General features: G+C 49.5%; 9 protein-coding genes across 9 annotated transcripts; 5 read left to right on the forward strand and 4 right to left on the reverse strand.

The window, feature by feature from the left end:
- Positions 1–22: 22 nt before the first annotated feature.
- N7457_001138 (fanconi-associated nuclease 1) lies at positions 23–2455 on the forward strand (the record flags this gene model as incomplete). The annotated part of the gene is made up of 3 exons (XM_057172184.1): positions 23–468; positions 523–1858; positions 1928–2455. 3 exons carry the CDS (start codon positions 23–25, stop codon positions 2453–2455), a joined length of 2310 nt encoding a protein of 769 aa, XP_057036087.1.
- Positions 2456–3478: 1023 nt separating this feature from the next.
- Positions 3479–3766, forward strand: N7457_001139 (uncharacterized protein; the record flags this gene model as incomplete). Its single annotated transcript, XM_057172185.1, has 1 exon — positions 3479–3766. The coding sequence occupies one exon, from the start codon at positions 3479–3481 to the stop codon at positions 3764–3766; it is 288 nt and encodes a 95-aa protein (XP_057036088.1).
- A 424-nt stretch (positions 3767–4190) lies between these two features.
- Positions 4191–4994, reverse strand: N7457_001140 (40S ribosomal protein uS15; the record flags this gene model as incomplete). Its single annotated transcript, XM_057172186.1, has 4 exons — positions 4191–4364; positions 4436–4482; positions 4692–4724; positions 4793–4994. The coding sequence occupies 4 exons, from the start codon at positions 4992–4994 to the stop codon at positions 4191–4193; spliced, it is 456 nt and encodes a 151-aa protein (XP_057036089.1).
- A 711-nt stretch (positions 4995–5705) lies between these two features.
- N7457_001141 (8-oxoguanine glycosylase OGG1) lies at positions 5706–7051 on the reverse strand (the record flags this gene model as incomplete). The annotated part of the gene is made up of 3 exons (XM_057172187.1): positions 5706–6124; positions 6176–6903; positions 6957–7051. The coding sequence occupies 3 exons, from the start codon at positions 7049–7051 to the stop codon at positions 5706–5708; spliced, it is 1242 nt and encodes a 413-aa protein (XP_057036090.1).
- Positions 7052–7229: 178 nt separating this feature from the next.
- N7457_001142 (splicing factor u2af large subunit) lies at positions 7230–9195 on the forward strand (the record flags this gene model as incomplete). Its single annotated transcript, XM_057172188.1, has 4 exons — positions 7230–7257; positions 7407–8027; positions 8076–8659; positions 8713–9195. 4 exons carry the CDS (start codon positions 7230–7232, stop codon positions 9193–9195), a joined length of 1716 nt encoding a protein of 571 aa, XP_057036091.1.
- Positions 9196–12693: 3498 nt separating this feature from the next.
- N7457_001143 (uncharacterized protein) lies at positions 12694–13092 on the forward strand (the record flags this gene model as incomplete). Its single annotated transcript, XM_057172189.1, has 1 exon — positions 12694–13092. One exon carries the CDS (start codon positions 12694–12696, stop codon positions 13090–13092), a length of 399 nt encoding a protein of 132 aa, XP_057036092.1.
- A 1381-nt stretch (positions 13093–14473) lies between these two features.
- Positions 14474–16058, reverse strand: aspB (septin AspB; the record flags this gene model as incomplete). The annotated part of the gene is made up of 4 exons (XM_057172190.1): positions 14474–15109; positions 15173–15639; positions 15691–15981; positions 16055–16058. 4 exons carry the CDS (start codon positions 16056–16058, stop codon positions 14474–14476), a joined length of 1398 nt encoding a protein of 465 aa, XP_057036093.1.
- Positions 16059–16888: 830 nt separating this feature from the next.
- N7457_001145 (FACT complex subunit POB3) lies at positions 16889–19537 on the reverse strand (the record flags this gene model as incomplete). Its single annotated transcript, XM_057172191.1, has 7 exons — positions 16889–17158; positions 17212–17284; positions 17347–17580; positions 17642–17773; positions 17825–18582; positions 18648–18870; positions 19488–19537. The coding sequence occupies 7 exons, from the start codon at positions 19535–19537 to the stop codon at positions 16889–16891; spliced, it is 1740 nt and encodes a 579-aa protein (XP_057036094.1).
- A 1144-nt stretch (positions 19538–20681) lies between these two features.
- N7457_001146 (uncharacterized protein) lies at positions 20682–24345 on the forward strand (the record flags this gene model as incomplete). The annotated part of the gene is made up of 2 exons (XM_057172192.1): positions 20682–24057; positions 24110–24345. The coding sequence occupies 2 exons, from the start codon at positions 20682–20684 to the stop codon at positions 24343–24345; spliced, it is 3612 nt and encodes a 1203-aa protein (XP_057036095.1).
- Between the last annotated feature and the right edge of the window lie 200 nt (positions 24346–24545).

The raw sequence follows: 24545 nt of genomic DNA on the forward strand, positions 1-24545 counted from the left end.
TCATTCATGGACCTGAGTGAATATGTCATTACTGAACTTCTGGGATACGCAGCGTCCTGCGAAACGCCGACGGGCTTCTGAGAAGGGGAACACTAGTGATACAGATGCAGAGATTAAACCACCGCCGAGTCCGAGCCCGAGTCCTTCGGTTACAGTGGCTGAGATGCCCGCTGCAGACGATTTAGAGCATATCCCGAATAGCCAAACAGATCTAGAGACTTCTCTACCTCTGATCAAGACCGACGAAGACGCGATTGAGGAGTACGAGGCTTCGCAGCATGATTCTGAGTTGGGATTACATGTGAGGCTACGAGATGGAGTTTGGCAGAAAGGCAAAAGCTCTATCTACGTGGATGCGTTCAACCTGGCACTGGAAACTGTGCTGGATGAGGAATCGCATCTATTTAACGAGGCCGAAATGGAAATATTTGCCCAGTGGCGAAAGCTGTCTTACGAATCCCAGTATCTGTATGTTTTCTTGTAAATCGCCATGAATCACAGTTGATATTGATTATGAAACAGATATGTTCGACTGTTCCTCCGCAAGACCTCCGCCTGGCACCGTATCAACCGACTGAACTACTACTCCGATATCTCCGATTTGTTCTCAGTTGCCAAGGACTTACAGCAGAGCCGGAGCCTGCCTGGTTCAGAACTGGGAGATACGTTCAGATTTGCAGAGGGAATAGAAAATATCACAACGCTGGAGGAGGCGTCATCACTTCTATTACTAGAAGAACTCAAAGTCTTTGCAAAGGAGGCCAAGGTTCAAGGCAAGAGTAAGAAAGAGCTGCTGGCAGCTCTACGCGAGGCAAGCCAGACCCAAACAGGACTCAAGGATGCGAACAACAGAGACAGTTATTTCACACAGAAGATCTTAGACTACACAGGTGGATGCATCAGGATCTCACCAATACCCCGTGCTCTCTTCGAACGAGTGCATCTGGTCTTCTATCGCTCGACAGAGTGGACCGAAAAGTCTCTTACAACAATTATCCTAGCCAAGATGTCTAAAAGAAACTTCCCGGAGTATATTGTCTGTCGCTCGAATTCCATCTTCTCATCTAGAGAAGCACTATTGGAATTCGAATCAGCCATACAAACCCAATTCGCCATCGATAACATTCTGGAATTCAACGGCCCAATCACAACCGAGTCCCTTCAGCAGATCCTCGATCTTGCCAATAAATCCCATCCACGATGGAAAGAGCTAGTCGAGCAGGAGCAGAGGAAAGAAGACAGCATCTATGAAAGCGGAGAGGGCGCTTATCTACGTCGGTTCTCGCCCGCGTGGGTGCTTACAAGAATCATCCACAAGAGCCTCCACCCGCTAGGTCGGTTCAAGGAGCATAAACGGGAACACGAGGTGCTAGAAGAGCTTCTCGGCCAGCGTCTCTTCCACGCTGCCCGGCGCGGGGCTTGGTATCAGCGCAAGGCGTTGTTGGAGGAACACTATATGTGGGCACTTACACCTGCTGAGGGTCGCAGCGAAGAGGTTCAACGCAAACATTGGAAGAGAGTTGCGCTGCGAACATGTGAGAATGGGCTGGAAGATCCGTTGTGTCATTTGATCTTCCATTATGACCTACAGAAGCGGATTACGAAGCTAGAAAAGGCGCTCAGAGTGGTGAAACGGGAACAGCATGATTTCGGACATGTTATGCTCGGAAAACCGGCTGAGCGGACGATCGAAGGTATCCGTATTGATACGGGGGACTCGCCTCGGAAAGGAAAAGCGACTATCTGGGTTGATGAGAGGGAAGGCGGCGAGTGTAGGGTGGAGAGCATGTGTCTGAGCTGGTACCGCGATCAGGGTTGGAAGGGGTACCACTCTGAGAGTGGGATTGTGCGGACATTAGTGAGTCTTACCAGTAACGAACAACACTGGGTATCCTAAACATAAACCATATGCTGACGCTGCACGCAGTTTGGCTACCTCTTCTACGATATCTTATTCACCTATGTGCCCAATGTCTTCCAGACTGCCTTCCAGACGTGTCCGCTCGATCTCCACACCGATGTTTTCTACCCTTCTCGCGCATCGGAGATCAATCATCGGCTAGTGGAGATCACCAACGGTGAAGCGGAGAGGATTGTCCGTGAGATCCATGCGCGTGAGGGAGAGGCCCAGCCCTGCGCTGTTGGGCTTGACTGGTCTTTCGATCTAGATGACTTGATTGAGATCGTGCAGTGTTTCCGAGGTGAAGCGCTTGCTACTATTTGCAAGGTCATGGCGCAGGAATATCAGCAGCGCGGTGGGGGCATCCCAGACTTGTTCCTTTGGAATTACGGAACGAGGACGGTGATGTTTGCCGAAGTTAAGTCCGAGAATGATCGTCTGAGTGATACTCAGCGCCTTTGGATCCATATCTTATTGGCGGCTGGGGTTAAAGTTGAGCTTTGTAATGCTGTTGCGAGGGAGGTTAAAACCGAGGCTGAAGTAAAGTGTGAGTGATTACTTCTCTTTAAGAACCTATGTATCTTATGTTGGACATATTACATGACTTGTTAGCGCTTCAACCTGGTTTTATTACTTTGCGCTCAACGAGCTCTCACATTCCCCATTTCACAATCATGTTTCAAAACAACCAGACTGGATCGGATTGCATGTACATATGCCATTAGCATTCCAAGATAACCTATAGAGAAACGCATTTAGCTAGAATCATCTCATTAGTCTAACCAAGGAGTCGACAACAACGATCGCAATGGCCATTACCATAACCCTAATCCGATTGGGCACTAGATAGACCAACGTCATCGTCAGGCAAGGGCCTGTTGGGAGCCCGTACCTAGTTCTATCATCCATCAGACAGATAACTCTCTTTAGTGTGCAGAGCTTGGATAAGAGTTGCCAATAGCTAATGTCTAAATTCGTGGATAAAAGTCATACAGCAGCGCTAGAGCAAACCTCATTTTTAGGGCTGAACCCCAACTAACTTTTGTTTGCGGCGGCCTAGATCGTTGAATTCATTTGTGTTCCAACCCCCATATTTGCTAGCATTGGCCGAGGCCTACGTCTGTATGCCCGCAAGGCGTGGGCTCGGCAGGATCTCCTTCATCAAAACCATCGCGTGGTATTGGAAGGGAGACGCTCTATGGGGGTGGAAAAAGCGTCAAGGTGGTTGAAATGACCCAGCAGTGGGATGAGAGATTGTCTGCTAGCTTTCATGTTCAAGGATATTGAATGGGCATGAAGACCATCTTGTAAGTACATTGTGTTTCTATCTGACTATCTTCCTCTAATATATGGATACAGGAAACTTGTTGATAAGCCATACCAGAGCCCCGAGAAAGACTTCATAATCGCGAGGGGGATCAAGGTCTATACCCCAAAGGTTGCCATGGACGAGGCGACAATTGAAGAGCTTAGCCTCTCTCTCTCTCTGAGGTCTTGATCAAGCTCATCAACACCGATAATCAGCCGGTGTTGATGCATTGTAACCAAGGAAAGGTGGATTCAACCTTTCCCAATGACATGCTTGCTGTTTCACTTTCTAAGAACCCACATAGCACAGGAACCGGGTGCGTCGTTGGCTGGTTCCGCCGACTACAAGGGTGGCAGATCGAGGATATCATTGATGAATATCGTCAGGTTGCGGGAGCGAAAGCTCGTCACTGGGATGAGAGAATCATTGGAGACTATGAGCCAGGAGAACTCTGGAACAAAGCGCAGGAAACGCATGTAGCTTATAACCAGCTTCAGCTTCGAGAGCACGGATTGGAGGAATATCGCTTCCGGTTTCCTTTCATAGACATGAATTGACCCGATAAGCCAGTAATCACGGCCAGAGAGGTGGTAGACATAGTAGATAATTCCATGACCGAATAGTGGACAGCTTTTAGGAGAAGCAAGGGGCAAACTGTTGACTGGGAGAAGTATAAATAGGCACTGAAGATGTAGAAGACAGTCAAGAACGGAGCTTGGAACAACCTTCGAGTGCGTAGTCCAGTACAAAGAGCAAGCCTCAATTGAGAAAGAGCAGCCCCGTGGGTATACGAGTCATGGTTTACCTCTGAGGCGCGATCCGAACCTACAATTACTAAAAGCATCTAGAGCATTCGTGAAAAGGGTATCAAATAATCGTAATCCTTTTTTGTTGTATCTAAAAGATAAAACCCCCAGATACGACGATCACGACGATCCGATGGGTTCCCTCCGTCAACCACACATCCTCCCAATAGTTCGTTTATGCGACAAGGGTGGAGGCAGTGGCGCTCTCGTAGCGCCAGGTGGGGGGCAGGACACCGACGGTCTTGTAGTAGCGGGACAGACGGTGGATGCGGGACTCGATGAGAATCAGGCGGAACTTGGAGTCCTTGTCCTTGCGGTTACGCTCAAGGTGCTTGCGGACAGCGACGGCCTAGATTATTGCAAGATTAGCATAATCTGCACGGGTGGAGACCCAAGCGATAAGGGAAAAATTTTCTTTACCTTCTTGATCAGGAAGTAAAGGTCCTCGGGGAGTTCGGGAGCGAGGCCTGTATTCCAATCTCTCTGTCAGTCTAGATGTTCTTGACCAAGCAGAGGCTTAATTGCTGGTGCATTTCGGCAACCAGTGTCGGGGAGAGAGTCGAGCATTGCGCTTCGAGATTAACGGTTCTTTTACCGAACCTGAGAATCTTTTCCACGCAAATTGTTCGCTCTCTTCACCCGACGGATGTAATTATGCGAGCGTGGGGAGTCGTACCGCTGGACTTCAAGATACGGAGGATCTTGTTACCTGCGCAAAATTGTTAGCAAATTTTGATCCTCCAATTGCCGGTTTCGCATTTTTCCAGAAATCCATACCAGTAACAATCTTGACCTGGGCAACACCGTGGGAGTCACGGAGGACAACACCAATCTGGGAAGGAGTGGCACCCTTCTTGGCGAGCTTGCAGATGTGGTCAACAACCTGCTCGGGGGTGGTCTTGAGCCACGCGGGGGCGGCGCGAGAGTAGGGGAGTGCGGAAGAGGCGATGCCCTTGCCCTTGCTGTGAAGACGACCCATTTTGATTTGGTGATGTGTCCGGAGGAAATCTGTCGGTTGTCGGCGTGGATGAAAGATCGAAGGTCGAGAAGAGTGTGGACGGGAGAGGATGGGGCCTGTGTGGGGTCACGTGATGGTCTTCGCTTATTTCCATTCTTTTAGGAAAACTTCATCTCCTTCCTCTTTCTCTTTCGTTCCCACCTTCAACAACCAACAATCTCAGTTTTGCACTTGAGTTGACTGGAATTTATGTTTTCTGGTTCAACCTGAGTGCAAGCTGTAGTATACTGTTCAGTCGACTAACCTTTCATGCTCTCGCCACCGTCAATATCAGGTCAGTACCAACTTTCTTTTTTGCTCGGCATTCAATTTTCCAAATCTTCTTTTTCACCGTGATGATACAACACATTTGTTTATACTTTATTTTCTGGTACCTCTTATGTCAGAGTTAGTGTTTTCGGACACTCTCTCGATGATCTACCTGGACTTCTGATCAACTTCTATCTCTATCTCATACCTCGTGTTATGATTTACTTGACCGTTATACTAACTACGGTTATAGGCATTGTTCATTGATCTAGCTAAGAATATTTATTGAATGCAAAAATTTTCATCACATTGGAACCTAACGTCAATTGTACATCCGTCCCTTGAAGTAGCATCTTTAGTATACAGTAAAATAAGTCTCATGAAGTAAGTTTTACAGTCGCACTATTACTCGACATGCTACGCTCAGCGCCGTAGTCGCTTGGACATTCTCCGTGTCTCTGTTGTTTGAGCAACAGGCACGATGTCTTCAGCTCCCTTTCGCCTCTTGCCATTAGGTTTCTTGGCATCATCCATATCCTCAATCTTGACCTTGACGTCGGCATCTTCCTCCTTGGGCGCCTTTAGAGAGATAGCGGTTGTTACTTTCGTCTCGATTTTAACATCGGACTCCTCTTCTTTCACCTTCACATTGACCTTCTTGGTTGCGGCAAGTTTGTCTGCAAAGGTACGCAGGTCCGCAGTGAAGAGCACGCTATGAGCCCATCCAGCCTCCTGGCCCCAAAGTTTGCGGAAGTGATTGGCAACAGCGTCATAGGTCGTCTTGTTCAGACTTTTGTTGGAGCTTTTCCCAAATCGGTAGTCTCGCTGTGCAATTTGCCATACTGTCATAGATAGTCAGAGATATAAGCATAGATTGCATCAAGAGATCTCACCATGAGTATCAACGGGCACAGATTCTCCCCAGCCTAATCCCATTAAACTGACACAATCAGAAACCTTGGGACCGACTCCCTGTAACTCGAGCAGTTTTTCATGGGCTTCGCGATATCCCTCTCGCCCTTCTGGTCTCATCTCGCCGCCGGGTTTGATCTCAACACCAAATGCCGGACACTCGGGGTTGCTCAAACTGTCTAGCCAGCCTTTCTCCCGATTAGATACCATGAGCGCAGTTTGATAGATGTATTTAGCTCGATATCCAAACCCTAAGTTGCGGAGATTGCCCTCAACGTTCTTGCCAGTCAAAGCTTCTGGAGGAGGAAAATCATGATATGCACGCCCTTCGATTGTGGCCACCGGCTTCCCATAATGTATGCATAGTTTCTCTACCATTTGTGAGATTCGGGCAATATTATTGTTGCTGCTGCAGATAAAGGATACCAGTGCTTCCCAGGCATCTTGGCGAAGAATTCGGATTCCAGTAAACTGCGCAGCCTTCTTCTTGAAATTGGGGTCTTGCAACGACCATTGCGAGTATAGTTCGCTCAGATTTGGGGTCAGGTTGAAGTAATGTTTGATAATGCGGACAAGGTGGTCGTTATCCGATGTTTGGGAAAGAGAGTTCACGGATCGATAATACAAGCAGTTTGAATCTTGCTTTAAGGATAGGAATTGTCCATAAAGAACACATCGCCATTCCTCGCTCTCGGGGAGATGTTGCCATCTACAGAAGATCAGTCAGTGTGCTCTGATATGGAAGATCGTGGCCGAACAAACCTGAATGACTGGCCGCATCTGAGAGTAGTATTGATACAAAGCTCACTTAAACTCACGGGCAGCTTGCGCCACTCCGACAAGGTACATGATGCCATTTTGAAAATCTGTAGCAAATGAGCTGCGACGGTGGACTCGATGTCTTCATGATTGCTCTTTTTCTGCCGCCAAATGGGCCACCGATATGGCGGTAAGAACATCACCGCCTGCAGCTCTGGGTCATGGAGTTTTCCCCTTCACTGGCGACAAAGCTTCATTTCTCCATCCAAGCTCAACATGAACGGCGATACCTACTCATCCAGAGGTAAGAATTTTCGCTAATTATTACAGTTACACTACTAATTTGCTTCAGACTCTGGACGTTCCCGCGATTATTTCGTAAGTACTAGCTAAAGCTTGGTTGCGACCATGGCAATTAACCCCAATTCTAGCGCGACGAGCGACGCGACCGAGACCGAGGCGACAGAGCCGAGCGAGGCACCGAACGTGGAGCTGAACGGGGAGCTGAACGAGGAGCTGAACGGGGAGCTGAACGCGGAGCTGAACGCGGAGCCGAACGTGGAGCCGAACGAGGCGATCGGGCTGATCGCGGTGAGAGACGCCGGTCTCGCTCACCTCACCATGGATCCCGGGGCGACTCCCGTCGGGAGCGCGAGGTGAACACCTACTCGAGCAGCCGCGATTACCGTGCCCGTGAGCGCGAAGACCGCTACTCTGGCCGCCGTGATGATCGAGAGTGGGACCGAGGTGACCGCGCTGAACGCAGCGGTGGTGACCGTGGTGATCGCCGACGACGCGATTTCGACGACAGACCTCGCCGAGACTTGTTTGATGACAGACGTGGTGGGCGTGGAGGTGGTGAACGTGGAGGTGGTGACCGTGGTGATCGGGGAGACCGTGGAGACCGCGAGAGAAGAGAGCGCAAGCGCAGCGCCACGCCCCCGCGGCGCAAGGAGCCTACTCCTGATCTGACAGATGTGCCTTCAGTGTTGACCCGCAAGCGCCGTTTGACTCAGTGGGATATCAAGCCTCCTGGATACGAGAATGTTACGGCCGAACAAGCAAAGCTCTCAGGTATGTATTCGTGGCCCTTCCGCTAGTCGAATTTTCTAACTTTGTCAGGGATGTTCCCTCTTCCCGGAGCTCCACGTCAACAGCCGCTGGACCCAAGCCGTATGAAGGACCTGTTGAACCCTCCCACCGGTGATAGCGACAATGCTGCTCTCAAGCCGTCCAACTCCCGCCAGTCCAAGCGCCTTTTCGCTCACAACATTCCCTCCGGCGTCTCGGGTGATGCAGTCATTGCCTTCTTCAACCTTCAATTGAATGGTCTCAACGTTATTCACAGTGTCGACCCCTGCATCTCCGCCCAGATTTCCGAAGATAAAACATTTGCGCTCTTGGAGTTCAAGGAGCCGAACGACGCAACGGTTGCGCTGGCTTTCGATGGAATTAGCATGCCAGAGAGTGGCGACAAGGGGCTTGAAGTGCGACGACCAAAGGACTACATTGTGCCCAACGGTAGCGCAGACCAGCAACTCCAGGAGGGTGTTGTGCTGGGCGAGGTCCCTGATTCCCCTAACAAGATCTGCGTTTCTAATATCCCTTCATACATCCCCGAGGACCCTGTCACAATGCTTCTGAAGTCATTCGGCGAGTTGAAGTCATTTGTTTTGGTGAAGGATGCTGCTACAGATGAGTCTCGGGTTAGTCTGACCTGTTTCCCTCTCCTCTGATTTCTTATAGCTAACGTTCCCAGGGAATTGCTTTCTGTGAATACGCCGACCCCGCCGCCACGCCCATTGCCGTTGAAGGATTGAACGGTATGGAGCTGGGCGACCGCCACCTCAAGGTTGTCCGCGCCAGCATTGGAACCACTCAAGCTTCCGGTCTGGATATGGGAGTCAACGCCATGCAGATGTTTGCCAAGACCACCTCCCAGGATCTTGAGACTACTCAGGTTCTGCAGCTCCTCAACATGGTCACTCTTGACGAGCTTCTTAATGACGAAGACTATGAAGAGATCCTGGAAGATGTTGGCGAAGAATGCGCCAAATTCGGAAACCTCATAGGAATCAAGATCCCTCGCCGCGGACACGGCGCTGGAAAGATTTACATCAAATACGATACCACCGAGTCAGCCACCAACGCTCTCAAGGCGCTGGCTGGACGCAAGTTCTCGGATCGCACTGTTGTTGCCTCCTACTTCGGGGTTGAGAACTTCGACACCGAAGCCTGGTAGGCTCGCATTGTCCACGTGGCTTTTTCTTTCGTTATTTCCTTTGATGCAGGCGTGCTTTGTTTTGTTGGGGCCAGTCGCTTCCGGAGCAGGATGGATCTCAAATGTGTATGTATCATAGCAAAAATGCTCACACCTTGTTTGGTCAATCGAAATGGCCATCCAATCTCCGTGTCTATTGTTTCACTGCATTAGTTTTAGAAGAGTTGGATGCACCAGATAACTCCTACATCGTCGTATATGTTGGCCCAAGATGGCGTGGCCATCTAGCCTGGATCTTATGGACTCTATGTACCTCCAGCCTCGCCGGGCCGTATTTGCTGTGCATCTACTCTGTAGTAACCTTACATGCAAGTAAGCCCAGCTCCAACCCAGTCTCGTGGTTTTAAGGGGAGACACGTTGCTCTCTGCCTCGTAGAAGGGAAAAGATACCTCATCGTTTGACCTTTTCTCCCCTTCCCCTCATACCACCAGACGATCACCCCCAGCTGCATCTCGAACAACGCGCAAATCTTGAGATCATCATCACTGAAGACATCATTCCCCCGCACGTCGCTGCAGCTCCGGGCTAAATAGATTAACTCGCACTCCAACAGACTCAAGGCCTAGGTCCACGCTAAGGACTCTCTCCAGCTTGCAACCCCGCCGGCAGTACGGAGTAATGACACCACAATATCCAGGCCAAAACGTGTCATCCGTTGATCCAATCTAGTGCCAATCCCCAGTCAAGGAATCTACGGAGGACAGAGTATTCCGTACGGAGTACATGGGCAGGATTTCCAGTCGATCTTTAGTTCTATGCGAGAATACCGCGCTAATGAGCATAGTCCAATAGAGCGTTCCCTCTCGCATAAGATGAATCGAAGCGGCAGAAAGACAAATAATTGATGTAGAATGCAAAGCTTTTGCGAATCTTACTCTCTGATCGTTACTCTTCGCTTTGTCCCCATCTTATAGTCCCCCCTGTATGTCTTGAGAGTCGATGCTCCCTAGTAGGTATGTAGGTATATCTCATATTCCATTGGCAGCAAGGGTCAAAGCGTGTCCTCCGTACTCCTTCCCCTCGGAGATATTGCAATGACGTCATATGCGTACATCTCGCATCGCCTGTCCTTCCTCCTGTAGCCAGGTACACACGATCTCGCCAGAGCTTCCATGGCAGGGGTTTACCGAAAATAAACTAAAACAGAAGCATCTTGAGGCTTGGCAGGGGATCAGATCATCTTCTTCAGCAAGAAAATGGCCATGTGTACGGAGTACAGGATCTCAGCTATCACGACTGAGTAGGGAGAGAGGGTCAGGAAGTAGCTTCTGTTTAGTATTCAGCACATGCCATCCCCATGTATTGTCCATATCTTCTCGTTAGTATATGTTCTATAGCTATATCTCATTACCCCTGACGATGTATATGTGACAAAGCTGACAACCTCGGGACCCTTGGATCACTTAGTTGTATATCACAAGATGCGTATATGTGCAATAAGTAGAGTAACAAAGGTCTATATACTGTTCGGAATCCCGGGCCATCACATATCAAAACATCTCAGGGGCTCACGTTGTGTCAGTGTGAAGTTGGGCATGTGAAACCGTGGAATTGGACATGAGCATGAGAATGAGAGGACTGAACGAGTCCACCCAAGCTCCTAGTTGACATATGATGCATCTGGAAGTGAGTATTCTGACATAGATACGGAGTACTATGAGACTTGCACATGCACAAATGAACGTGATACGCATGGCTCTCGAATGGGGTGGTTTTGCAACCTATTCTACAGAGTCGTAATCGTATACATGGCAGGAGCAATCATAGGCATACGATGTAATTCATCCATGAAGGTATATTGTAGTTGTCAAGAAAACAGTTCGTTTTTTTATACTCTCTATTCCTGGGGTAGTGTATCGCACACCACCTGCAAAGAATGACAGATCTGGGATGAGTGCTACAGTCGGCACGGCAATCCCGATATTGCCTGTTCAGGGAATGGCATCTTGCCACATGAAACCAGTTGCCGATACCTTCAAGCTGGAATCCAAAGACAGTCCTGGCTCCACCGCCTGTCAGCACAGCATTGACGTATGCGTGGACTCTGTTGACGACAGTTGGCACAACCGAGTGGACCATCGGATCAGGACGGATGCCTTCCTTGCCTCTTCGATATCATCATCGCACGAGAGAATGGCATCGTGCGAGAGAATGAGCGAGAAGTGAAAGACCAACTACACGATTCGATGGCGAGATATGAGACATGACGATTCTGCGTTCCACGAGAATGTCGTGATTCAACAAGTATACAACATACAACCGAGTCATGCATACATTATGTATGCGACCTAGGCCTGGGCAGAGTGCCGAGGACATTCCAGTCCCAGCTAGAATCGGCCCTCGTTGTGTCCTGAAGTTGAACCTCCATGTGCCTGGTTGTTTTTTTTTTTTGTTGTTTTTGTTGGGAGTGGCAACGGCCCGTTCTATTTTAGTTGAGTCAGATCGAAATGAATTCCCCCTGAGAAAAGGGCCATCACCTGATCGTCCGGGTCATCTGATTCGTCCGAGGAGCCGGCCTGATCGCCGAATAGGCTCAATGAGATGCGACACGTTATGCCGAATGGCCTCAGAATCCAGGGCCGTTTCCACTCATGACGCCATTTCGGCCCCTGTTACGAAAAATTCTGCGCTGGAATGCCAAGGATTACGATTGATTCTTGAGTTTACGAGATTTCAGCTCCTTTCAGCGGATGACTCCTGATCCACGGGGACGAAGTAGGGAGAGGTACATAGGTACTCCGTAGCTCTTCCTGCCTCGTCTACGGAGTCTCCGGTACCTGGATCTCAGGCGACGCAAACCTGGAGAAACCTTGCAGAAAAAATGCTCGAATGCGGGGGACCCCCCGTGGAAATTGGAGAATATCCCTCAATCACGAGTGCCCTTCTGGCCAATCAGATCAAAGGAAACGTAAAGGTTTCCAGGGTCACTTGACTGCAGTTGCGCGATATTACCTAACCACCTCGGCTGGCTGCGGTGTACTCGCCTCCTCCAATCGTGGCTGTTGTTCGTAGATCACCTGCGCGTTCTAGAACGGGGCTCCCCCATACTTTGGCTTTTTTTTTACGTGATTTTACGTGATTTCGAGCAAAGGGCAGATCATTTGATCTGAGGGTTTTTCTTTATTTTTTTTATGGTTTTTTATGGTTTTTCTTGGTTTCGCTGCTCCTGACGTGGACCGGCCCGGGGGGCACAACGTCATGATGATCTACTGCCTCTCCCGATCTTTATAAGGCGAGGGTGTTCCCCGGAATTCACGACCATACTTTTCACAAGCGAATTATACATTCTATACACTCTATACACTCTATACACTCTATACACACTCTATCCACTACCTCAGGTACCTCGGATCATTACTCTTCACATTGTATGTTCAACCTCCCATCTCTCTTCTATATACAACCTCACTAACCATCCCTTCTAGTCCATACATACAACAACACATCCTCTCTCCATCATGACTTACCAACCAATGGACGGTCCTTCCCAAGGCTGGAAATGCCCTCAATGCGGTCTCCCCGGCGTCCGTCTCTCCACAAGCCAGGACAACAACCAAGTCTCCAGCCGCGCATACTACAAGTGTGTCCCCTGTGACCGCTTCCTAGGCATCTGCCCCTGCACCACCCCCGGCTCCCGCACAACCTCAACATGTCCCTGCGGTGACAGCGATGCCGAATCACCCGGTCCGGAAGACCAGGCCCGTCGCTTCTCCATGGCTTCCACCGACGGACAGAAGCCCTCGTTCAACCCACACAACCCGGACTCCGGGTTCGACCAAGACTGGGAATCCAACTGCAGTCCCGGCTTCATGGTCTCACGATTCAAGGCCGTCGATGTGGACTCGCTCTGGGGATGAAGATTGCATGTGTTCTCGGATCTATTTGTTTTGTGATTGTTCTACCATAGCGAGCCTGCGAGTCTTTTGTTTCATTTCGGGAGTCGACAGTCAGTTCCGCTGAGACGACGTTGAGAATATTCCCCCCAGCCAAAAAGTTACTATCCATCAATAATATGCTACCATTCATCCAGGGAATCCCTGGCACCAGACAAATTTTTTTTCTTTTTTTTCCGTGTAAAGTGGGTAAGTATTGGCATAGATCGCGATGGGCGGCAAACCCGCCCAGGAATCGAGGCTTGGGGGTGGAGCCTGTGGCAATGACTCTTTGGGTTTCAGCTTTTGGAGAATCAATCGCATCAGTCTCGGTGGGCCCCATGCGAACCGTTTGAGTCATACTGCATGTGATAGCAACCGGACATAGATCTGTTGAAGAGTATGACGATATCCCCTAAAAATATACTCTCCGAACAGCCGCCATCAACCCTTTTTCATTCCTGATGGGTTAGATGGACTAATTCTCTAATAGGCAGGTCGTTGGTCATCGCATGACTCGGAGCTAGCCAGCCCGGCTATTTCATAGTATTCAATTCTATCTCTGGGAGCTAACCGGTACGATCAAGTCACCCTGCCAACGGAATGGGTAAATAATGAAGATCAAGGATGGGCACATTATGTAGGCCTTGCGCCTAGGTATGTGCTAAGGATATCTGCCTGCATGGATACAACATATATGTTTGGGCGCATAACATACTGTTGGGAAAGTACGAATGGAGATCCAGGAACACCCGCTGATCGCGCTTCTCAGCGCGCTTAGAATCTTCCGAGATCGACTTCTTTGCCGGCACAACCAAGACAGGCAAAGGTATGTAGCCCCTACAGGGTGTAACCCCAGGTAGCTAACATTCTCTAGTCCGTAACAATGTCCAATGATCGACAGAGATCCTCGACACCGTCTTACATACATCCAAGGCACTACGCAAGTCTACTCAACGGCAAAAATCTAAAGCTGAAGCGCTGAATTGACTAAACACACGGACAGGCGGCGAACAACCCAATGTCCCAAAGACTAAGAAAAAACAACGAAATGAGCGGGTAATAGGGCACACAGAATAGCGGCAAAACAAGATATGGCGTAGCAAAAAGTACATCACAAGAAGTGAAAGGTCCCAAGCTGACCCTCGCAGGATCGTATTATCAATCAATCGGTAAGAAGAAGAAGAAAAAAAAAAGACCATTCTTTTTCGGTGCGTGGGCCCATCCAGTGAGGAAACAGTTGCGTTATGGGATGGTAAGGGAGTGTGATGGGGGTGACAAGTGTAAGGAAAATATGAAGGGAACGAGAGTTGGAATCAGTTAAGTGCCTGTCGTAGAGGCAAAAGCAATGGCGAAAACGTGGGCATTAACGAAGTGAGAAGCCCTTGCGCTTGCCCTTCTCTTCGATAGGACGTCCGGTCTCGAGACGACCCTTCTTTTCCTCGAGCTCTCCACGTTGGCGATCGAGCTGGTCCTTCATCTCGCGATGTCGGGCATAGAGTTCGTCTTCGCTCTGCTTGAGCTTGCTTTCTTTTTCGGCAACCTTCTGCTGGAAGACCATCTTCATTTCGGCTTCCATCTTGGCCAGCTTCTGCTCGTGGAGGGCGCGCTCCTCCTCCTGCTTGACAGCGGGGTTGACCTCCTTGAAGACGCTGTGGTCCTGGGCAACACCCATCAAGGTGAGCTTATCGGAACGGTAGTTCTCGTACAGGAAGTTGTTGGTGTGCTCCTTGAGCTCCTCCATGTGGGTGCGGATCAGCATCTGGCGCAGCTTGACGAAGTCGCAGTGCTCCTCGTTGTCCACCTCGATGATACCCCAGGGGTAGCTACGGCCACGGACGCAGCGGCCGTCGGCAGTGTTGACCTCGGAGTTGGCACCAACAACGGCGAAGGGAACCTTGGACATAATCTCCTGGTTCTCTGCAATGGTCTCCTCGTCATCAAGCTCGTAGCGGGGACCCTCGAAGATCTGGATGGAGTGTGCTGCGATATCGGCGAGGATCTAGATATGTCAGTATTCAAATTTTGAACAGAATTCAACCAAGCTTTTTTAAAAAAAACATACACGCTGCTTGAAAAGAGTAACCTCCTCGTCGGTCAAGGTATCAGCCTTGGCAATGACAGGGATCAAGTTGACCTTGGTGTGCAGGCGGCGCATCACCTCGATATCCAGGGGCTTCAGAGAATGGCCGGTAGGCTGAATGAAGTAGACGCATGCATGGATGCGGTTGTCGACAATGTTGCTGCGGTTGACCTTGTTCTCGGCCTCGAGGTAGGTATCGTAGCGCTGCTCAATGTTCTCAACAATTGGGCGCCACGAGTCGTCGTTGTTGACAAAGTCGCCGAATCCGGGGGTATCAATCACGCTCAGGCGGAGACGCACGCCATTCTCCTCAATATCGGCGCTGGTCGACTGGATGGACACGGTCTTGGGGATGATATCGGCATTGGGGCCGGTGCGCTCCTTGGGAGGGTAAAGAGAGGTGTTGAATAGAGTGTTCACAAGAGTGGACTTTCCGAGGCCAGATTCACCTTTTGGATATCAGCATGATTCATGGGGTTATCTCGAGTGGTCGAACTTACCAACCACCATGACATTGAAGTTGAAGCCCTTGCGGACACTCTTGCGGTGCCACTGGTTGGGCAGGTTGGCGAAACCGACGTAGCCAGTCAACTTGCGGCGGACGATGTTCTTCATGTCAGTGGCGGCCTGAGCTGCGGCCTTGGGGTCGCGGGAAGAGACGGTCTGGGCGACGCCGGAGCCCATGGGGTTGCTGCGCTCGACAAATGGTGAATCGGCGCCGTTGTTGGGAGTGGGAGAATCCCGGGACATGACGGGAGACGCGACCGGAGAGCTGGTCGGAGGAGGAGAAGCTTCAAAAACGTATCAGCACCTGCTCTGTGGAGTGATTCGAGATTAAATCTTCTTTCCGCGGGGCTAGCTTACACATGGCGAAAGCTCGAAGCTATAGGATGTTGAGAACTGCGAATTAAGATACCCTAGATGATGAATGTTGTCAATCGCCTTTCTTGATCTCCAGTGGGGTTAAATTGTCGCGATAGGGGGGAAAATTCGGGGAGGAGAGGGGACGGTACCTGAAACTGGATTAAGTCAAAAAAAAGGGGGTTTGAGCAAAATAGCCAGTAGCGAGGGACCAGAAGAGAAATTCGAAATCAACACAAACGGGAGAAATGAAAAGAGAGAAGAGAAGGATGGAGAGAAGGAGTTGACTCTGCCAGTCTGGGAAAGAAAGGGGGGGAAGTGCTGTCGGGCCCAGCTATTCTGGAGTTGGTTTGGATCGACCCGCGTAGAACACCTGATGTGTATATAAAGGAAAAAAAAGAAAACAGTCTACTAGTCTCTTAGTCCTTTAATTATGAGACTCGTCGCAAACTTATCTGTCAATATTACATTTCTTGCTTCTACCGGCTATTTGTTGATGTCGGGCTTCTACTCTACTACCTAGGTAGTTTGTATCTACGGAGTAAGTCCTCCGGTCCAAATTCCTCGGGATTTTGACTGCAGCGCTGGCAATCAAGACTGCAGTGCTATTTTCAGTGAGGAATGTGGAATTTTTTTTTCACCCGCGCAGAAGCCTGAGCTCCAGGTGCATATGTACGTGCACGGAGTACTTGCCAGATATCGGTTCTCCTGAGATCAGGGGGTTGGCACATGTGTCGCCCAATCATCTCTCACGTGAGCTCCACTTTGGGGGATTCCGTACATGATACAACATATAAACGGTATGTGATAGACTCTTGGGATATTGGCATACTACATCTATGGCGCCGTTTTGCTCTTCTTCTTCGGCCGCTCATCGTCCTGGTTGTCCCCTTCGCCATCAGATGCATCGCCCATCTCCTCATCACTATCACCACTGCTCTCGTGGTCCGAGTCGAATTCCTCCGCCACATCGGATTCTGAAGAGCCAGCAAAGTCTTCGTCGACGGATTCCTCATCTTCATCAGCTGATCCACGGTCGGCGCGTACTTCGTCATCGCTGGAACCCATGGCATCGTTGTCAAGAGCGGCAGCAATAAGGCCAGCAGCCTAGAAGGTAATGAGCATAGGGATAAAGATATCATCGACAGTAGAATATATACCTCTTCAGCCATCTCGTTTTTGATGCGAATATTCTTAGCCTTGAAGAAGTCCTCGAGGGATTTTTGCTCCTCGCTGTTCACGTCAGAATGGACGTTATTTGCAATGAGGACGAAAAGGAACTTGGGGGAACTTACCGGTTGATGTTGCTGAATTGGTGTTCGCCCAAGCCACCCTTTAGGCTAACGGCGATATCAAAGGTTCGACTGGCGGAAACAGCGCCTCCGACACGCGACATCGTGACAATCGCGATGTTCTCCATTTGGATGTAGGTCGCGGGCTTGGGGACGAACATGAGACTCTTATCCAGGAAGTATAGAAGACCTTCGTTAGCCTTGATTGAGCACTTGACGCCATGGTGGCCGTGGTGGCTGTAGAAATGTTAGCTAAACTTCTCATGTATTGTACCATAAGAGCTGGCAGGCAACTGACCTGAGGAAGTCCTTAGAAGGCATGATAACCTTCTTTCCAGACAAGCCACGGAAGACCTTGGTCACTACTTGGTGAATTGGCTCTTCGTAGTGCGGCTGCAATTTGTCCTTGTATTGGCTTTGCAAGATGTCCCTAACAGATTATTAGCGAGTAAAACAACAAGATCCGAGAGAAAAAACGAACTCTGTCATATTCATCTCAAGACTGATCTCCTCGTCCAGCTTCAACTGCATGACCAGGAAAGGATAACGGGTCTGGCCCTGTCGCAGGGGAGGATCGAGGCCAAGCACAATAAGTGTGTGGGTATCGTCATTCTTGGGGAGTAAGAAGAACTTCTTGATGGCCGAATATTGGATCTTGTAGTCGTATGTCTTTCCGCGCAACCGGAAGGATGATTCGTACATGTCGATATCGAAGCGACCTCTGGGCGTGAGATGAAGAACATCCAGGAAAGTAGCAAAAGTGTCACCAGCAACGTCTCCGATCTCGGCCTTGTCCATTAGAGTCTCGTAAAACAGGTTGGCTGCATTCTGCTCCTCCGCATCTTCATCGTTTTTGTCTTCTTCCTCACCCTCAGCGCCCTCTGACTTCTCCTTTTTCATCGCCGTTCCGGGAATGTAGAATCGCATTTCGACGAGCTCGTCCGGGCCTGCGGCGGCCTTGCGACCCCGGCTCCTTGTGCTTCCAGGCTTTACAGCCGCATCGTTTCCATCGCCGGTGGGGAGTGCGAACTCGACGGCGACCTCATTTCTTCCCGCCAGGTTGGTGTTTGAGATTTCTGAATATGGGACCTCGAAGGCGGGTCGGTTTTGGACGTTAAAAGCCAGCTCTGCCTTTGTAAATTCTGCCTTGCCCCAATTCCATCCTCGTAGGGCATGCTCGCGGGTCTCCACGTTGATGCCGTACCAGATCTTGAATGCCTTGCTCAATCGCTCAAAGTCCTTTTTGGATAGTAAATTTGATTAGTTTGCAGGCCAATGGTGGCAATATGTTTGGTAAGACATACTTCTTGGTCGAATCCATCCAGTTGGATCACTCCAGATGAACGCGACAGGATCTTCAGCTCAAACCCTTTCGCAGCACGACTCCACTGGGCTGCGCCGATGTTGCTGCTGTCCAGGGTAAAGGTGTCGCCGCCACCAGATGGACGCCAGCCCAAACCACTCTCAGCCAGCTTGCATTTTCCCGGCTGTTTCGAGAGGTCTAGGTAGATGTTGTCAAAGCTCTCCCTATATGATGGTCAGTCCCGGGCATGAGGACCGCTGCGAAGGATCTTACATGATGGAGCTTGGGTATGTAGGATCGCAGCAGTTGAAGAAGAAAAATCCACAATTTAGAGGATCAAAATTCCTGCGCAAAGATATGAGGAAGGGAGGTGAGAGATAAGGACGAACTGGGGTTGAAAGCTTTAAGATTTCAGTTTCTGGAGTTCGCGTTGAGGCGCGCGCGGCAGGGAGGCCACTTTCGCCAGAAAGAGATTAGCGTATATGCCTGAGGCGGCAAAAATTATCTGTCCATCTTAGCACGTAGACGTATCTTCCTGAATCATTGTTGATTGTTCTAATCAGATCTAGAGGATTCCTTTGAATATAGAAGAGTTGGGTAGATCTATAAGGAATTGCACCAGTTTCTCACGAGATAGAGAGTCAGACGATGTACAGAGTAGAAGCAATTACATATTTATATGCTTAAATGCAAATCCATCCCCCCATGGCAAGTTCAGTTTCAATTGCCAGAATACCCTACTCCATGAAAGATGCCTTTTCTGACATGAAATTGTTACACATAATTACTCTGTGGTAGATGAAACCCAAATATGTCGAACTGGAAATTTTCTAGAACTTACATAGTACTCGGTACAGATGTCAGTGCTTTTGATATTTCTGCATTACCCATTATGTATTACGTTGTAGATATTACATAGGTATCTAAATAGGTGACTACCGAGTACTCCGTATATGCCGTAGGGACTTATGTTCCACATAGCACGCTTTCTTAGTTTCTCACTTCTATTCCACATATACCAATAGTATATGTTGTACACCAATCGCACTGTCGAGTTTGGCAGCTAATGTGGATTCCAAACCAAGCAATCATCAACATGCAATGGATACCCCAGAAGTGTGTGAATGTGTTACGCAAGCATAATAAGTCCGTGGAGCTCAGTGCTATATTTAAGCGAAAATGGACGGGCTCTGGAACACTCCTGCGCCCGATCCACTTGGCTTAGCTCAAACGTTGGTTACGGAGTACAATCAATCGAGTATTTGAAGATCGATCTACAGATACAGATACGGAGTAGACATAACCTGTAAAGCAGATCAATATACGTAGATATGGAGGTACACGATAGCAAAGAACACTGGTCTATTACGTTACTCTGTACACAGGATCACTGGGATACGGCCTCACAGGGGACAAGGACGGTGCTAAAATCTGACCAAATTAGCTGTACGATGGTAGATCCTCATTCGACCTACAAACTACCATCTCTCTGGTCCTAGATAGGAGACAGAATTCCATCCCTTTTGTCTACCTCCGTGCGTATACAGCTGAGGTACCAGGTACTCCGTAGACCACCTCAATATAAGCATCCTTGCGTGTATCCATGGAACCCATTCATCTGAACCATCGTGACTCCACTGAGAGACGGGAGGCTGGACAGATGCAGTGGTCATTGGTGCAAATCTCGTATTTTCACTTGGGGTAATTTGTGTATTGGCCGTATTGGCCCTGGCAGAAAACGAAGGTCTTCCCCTTTCCCTTTACAATAGTCGTTGATTCTCAGCCTTCGGTCTCAAGCATGATTCATTCATTTACATTCCTTTGCTTTTGATATTCTTTTTTGACTTTTTTTTTTAAACCTCGTATGCCCACATTCTTTACACGTTCTTTTCTTTTCCACGCGTTGCGGCCTAACGGCCTCCCTGAATTCCTCGGACAGCACAACCCTGTCTAGCCCGTCTAGACTTCCCACACTCGCTTTAGCCAATCCAACTGGTAAACTTAACTTTCCTTGCCCGTCGTCGCTCCCAGGACAATGAGGATAGCTTCATTGTTTGGGCCCGCGGCGGCTGGCTGGCCCTCGTTTCTCGCGCTTTTACCGACTCTGAACGCCCTGTCATTCGAACCAGTCTCAGTTCCAGAGCTGGACCTGACCTCGCTGGGACGGGTATCAATCACTGGTGATTTTGATGGCGTCTCTCTCTATCAGTATAAGGGACAAACCGAATCAATTGCTCAAAATGGCACTCAAGCCCTTTTAACCCCGCTCCCGAACGGCATCCTCACAAATCTTTCCTCATCCGACGCGCAGATTATGGCAATGTGCCCCTTTATTCAAAAGAATGGGGCCTTTGCGGGAATATTTGTCGGTGGTAACTTCACTAGCCTGGGCGGGGTCGACTCACCCGGCGCTGCACTCTTCAATCCGAATACCAGCAAGGTCACTGCTTTGCCAGGTCTCTCAGGCTCAGTAGCGGCCGTGACTTGCGATCAGGAGCACAATCGCGTCTATGTTGGAGGCAAATTTTCACATGACAACACCACTAACGTAGTCGCCTGGACGCCTGAGAATGGCTGGACTGATCTCTCATTCAATGGTCTGAATGGCCCAGTCAGCTCGATCTTGAAGGCTGAGAATGGCCATATCATCTTTGGAGGATCATTCGACGCTCTAGGAAACAGCACTAAATCCACAAAAGAAAGGCAGATCCTCAACCTTCAAAATGCGACTGTCACGTCCGATTCAGATTCCCCTCTGGATGGCTACTCTGATCCTCGTAATATTATCTGCTCGACGAGTGGAGAGGCTGCTCCAGGCAAGACCTATCTTCTGCATGATTATGCGCCGGGATTTTGGAGAGCGGACCTCGGCTTCGACTTTTTCCCGACCAAGATCCGCCTCTACAATACTCATTTGGATGGACGCGGTACCAAGGCCTTTTTACTTCGAGCTCTCCCCGACAATGGCATCATGAATTTGACGTACACTGACGAATCGGGACACAAAGCCAACTGTGACTCGTATTGCCCGCTTTCTAGCAACCCTAGTGAAAAGTACCGTGAATTCACTATGGTTAACCCCGTTGGCATGCAGGGACTTCAAATCGAAGTTCTTGATTGGTATGGACAGGGAGCTGGCCTGAACGGCATCCAAGTTTTTCAGGATCAAATCCTAACTTATGCCATCGATCAATACAACGAACCCACCTGCGCAGGGATTGAATATCCTGCCCAGTCAAGGCGCACCGGCTCTTGGACCGTCGAGTCTGGGTATGTGTCTGCAAAAGTGACCGACTCTGATGCGTCTACTACAAGTGTCACATTCGAGCCTGACCTGAAAAAGTCCGGCAACTATAAGATCAAGGTATATACACCCGGCTGCATCCAGGACAACTCTTGCAGTTCGCGGGGTATTGTCAACGTCACGGCTACTCTTACGAGCGGCTCTGACTCTGACCAACCAGGTCCGTCATATCTCTATCAAACCAACTACTACGATAAGGAAGACACTTTCTACACTGGCTACGTCGACGCCAACAGTGACTCCTTCCGGCCCAAGGTTACTCTGCGAGCCAAGGACGGTCAAGGTGATATTACGATTGTGGCGTCTCGTGTTCGCTTTGAACTGCTCTCTAGCACTGGTGGCCTCAATGGGCTCTATGACTATGATCCAACTTCATCCAAGACTGACACCACAGATCTCACAAAGTCGGACATCAACAAGGCGGGGACTTCGCTCAACCACAATGCAACAATCACAGTTATCAAGGAGCATGATGATGTGATTTATGTCGCTGGTAATTTCTCTGATAGCAAGATCCACAACATCATGTCGATCAGGGACGGCGCTATCACCGCAATGCCTGGCTCTGGACTTAATTATCCAGTACTGGCAATGTCTACCCACGATGATCTCCTATATGTTGGAGGTCGCTTCACCGATACCTCAGATGGTGGCGCGGATGGCCTCGAACACGTTGCAGCATACTCATTCTCTTCGAAGAAGTGGTCACCTCTGGGCGCAGGACTGAACGGTCCTGTCAACTCAATTTGGCCTGTTGCGTTGAATGCATCGACAGCTATCAACGAAACCATAATTGCCGTGAGCGGAGACTTTGACCAAATCATTGCGTCCAACGGCAAACCCGCTGTTTCTGTGGCTGGGTTTGCCATCTGGGTCCCTTCCCACAAGGACTGGCTCCAGAACCTCAATGTCACACAGATGCAATTCGGTGGTCAACTTTCAGCTGTTGCTTCCCACAACAATACCCTCATCTTGGCTGGTAATCTTGCCACTAACGGTATCATCGCTGGTGGTGCGGTGTCGCTGCTAGACTTTGACGAGAACCTGCAACTCATCCCTCTGTCAATGAAGGTCAACCGCAAAAACCCGAGTACCGGTCTGATCACTGGTGCTTATGACACCGATTCAGATCGCAATCTTACCATCTACGGTGGACATTTCACCGCCGCTAGTAGCAATGGATCGATGATTGAAAATATTGCCATCCACAACGGCACCGATCAGACCATCTCAGGTCTGCCACAAGGCGTCGATACTAACTCAACATTTATTTCAATGCTTGTACACAATGACACCCTTTATGCGGGTGGAAACATTACTGGAAATCTTGGCCATTCCACACTAGGTGGCCTTGTGGTTTTTGACCTTGTCAAAAACGAGTTCTCAGAGACCCAACCAAAGTTCTCGGGCTCAGACGTAGCTGTCAATGCTATTGTCAATCGACCGGGCTCATCTGATGTCTACTTCGGAGGAAATTTCGAAGCGGTCGGCCAGTTTCCCTGTAATTCGGTTTGTTCTGTGGATCCCACCACCGGCGAGTGGACTCACCCTGGCACGTCCCTCAGTGGTACGGTGATGGAACTCAAGTGGGCCAGCCAAAACAAATTGATGGCTATTGGTGACCTGCGAGTCGGTGGCAACCAGACCTCAATTGCTGTCTACAATGTGAAATCTGACTCCTGGTCAGCCTTCTCTGGCGCTTCCCAGTCTGAAATCCCTGGAAATGTCACTGCTTTCACTCCCGCTAGTGCAGACATGTCGAAGTTCTGGATCGGAGGTACTGCCACAAATGGTTCAGCCTTCTTCATGAGCTACGACGACTCCAAGAAGTTCCAGTCTCCCGCGAGTCTGTTCTCCGAAGGCACGGTCATTCGTGGCTTAGAGGTTCTTCCTGTTCGCCATGATCATTCTGATGCCTCCCTGTTGAATAACGACCAGACGTTGTTAATTATTGGTTCCCTCCTGATCCCGGGCTTTGGTCATGCATCGGCAGCACTCTACAATGGGAGCGATGTCACTCCGTTCATTCTTTCCCAGCAAGCAGATGGCACACCGGGCAGCATGTCGAAGTTCTTCTCGGAGAAGAAAAATCCTTACACCAAGGACAGTGAGTTTACCAGACCTATCTCTTTGACCGGAATCCAAACTGATCTTTTTAGCAAAACATCACTCCAATGGCATCGCAGTCTTGGTAGCCTTCTGCTGTGCTCTCGGCTGCGTCTTCCTCATCGTCCTGGCCGGTGTCATCCTGAACAAGGTGCAGCGCCGCCGCCAGGGTTACGCAGCTGCCCCTCAGACCTTTGGCACTGACCGACCTTCTGATATGCAGCGCTTGCCCCCAGAGTATCTGTTCAACTCTCTGCGCCAGCCCAACCCCAGTGTCCCAGCCCTTTAATGTCCCCCTTTCGCTCTAAAACCCCTCAACCTCTCCGATTTGCTTCGAGGCTGGCGTTTTGATCTTATTTTCATCGAAAGAATTGTTGCTATACCCAGCTGTCTTTAATGTCTTTTGTTTTATTTGCCTATTTTTGTTCTTCGCGCCGGCCATATCGCGATTTATCTTCATCTTTTTTTACTTTACCCTTGCTCCTGGTG

This window comes from Penicillium paradoxum, assembly GCF_028828445.1.
Source record: "Penicillium paradoxum strain IBT 22861 chromosome Unknown utg000002l_segment0_segment0, whole genome shotgun sequence".
Taxonomy (NCBI): domain Eukaryota; kingdom Fungi; phylum Ascomycota; class Eurotiomycetes; order Eurotiales; family Aspergillaceae; genus Penicillium; species Penicillium paradoxum.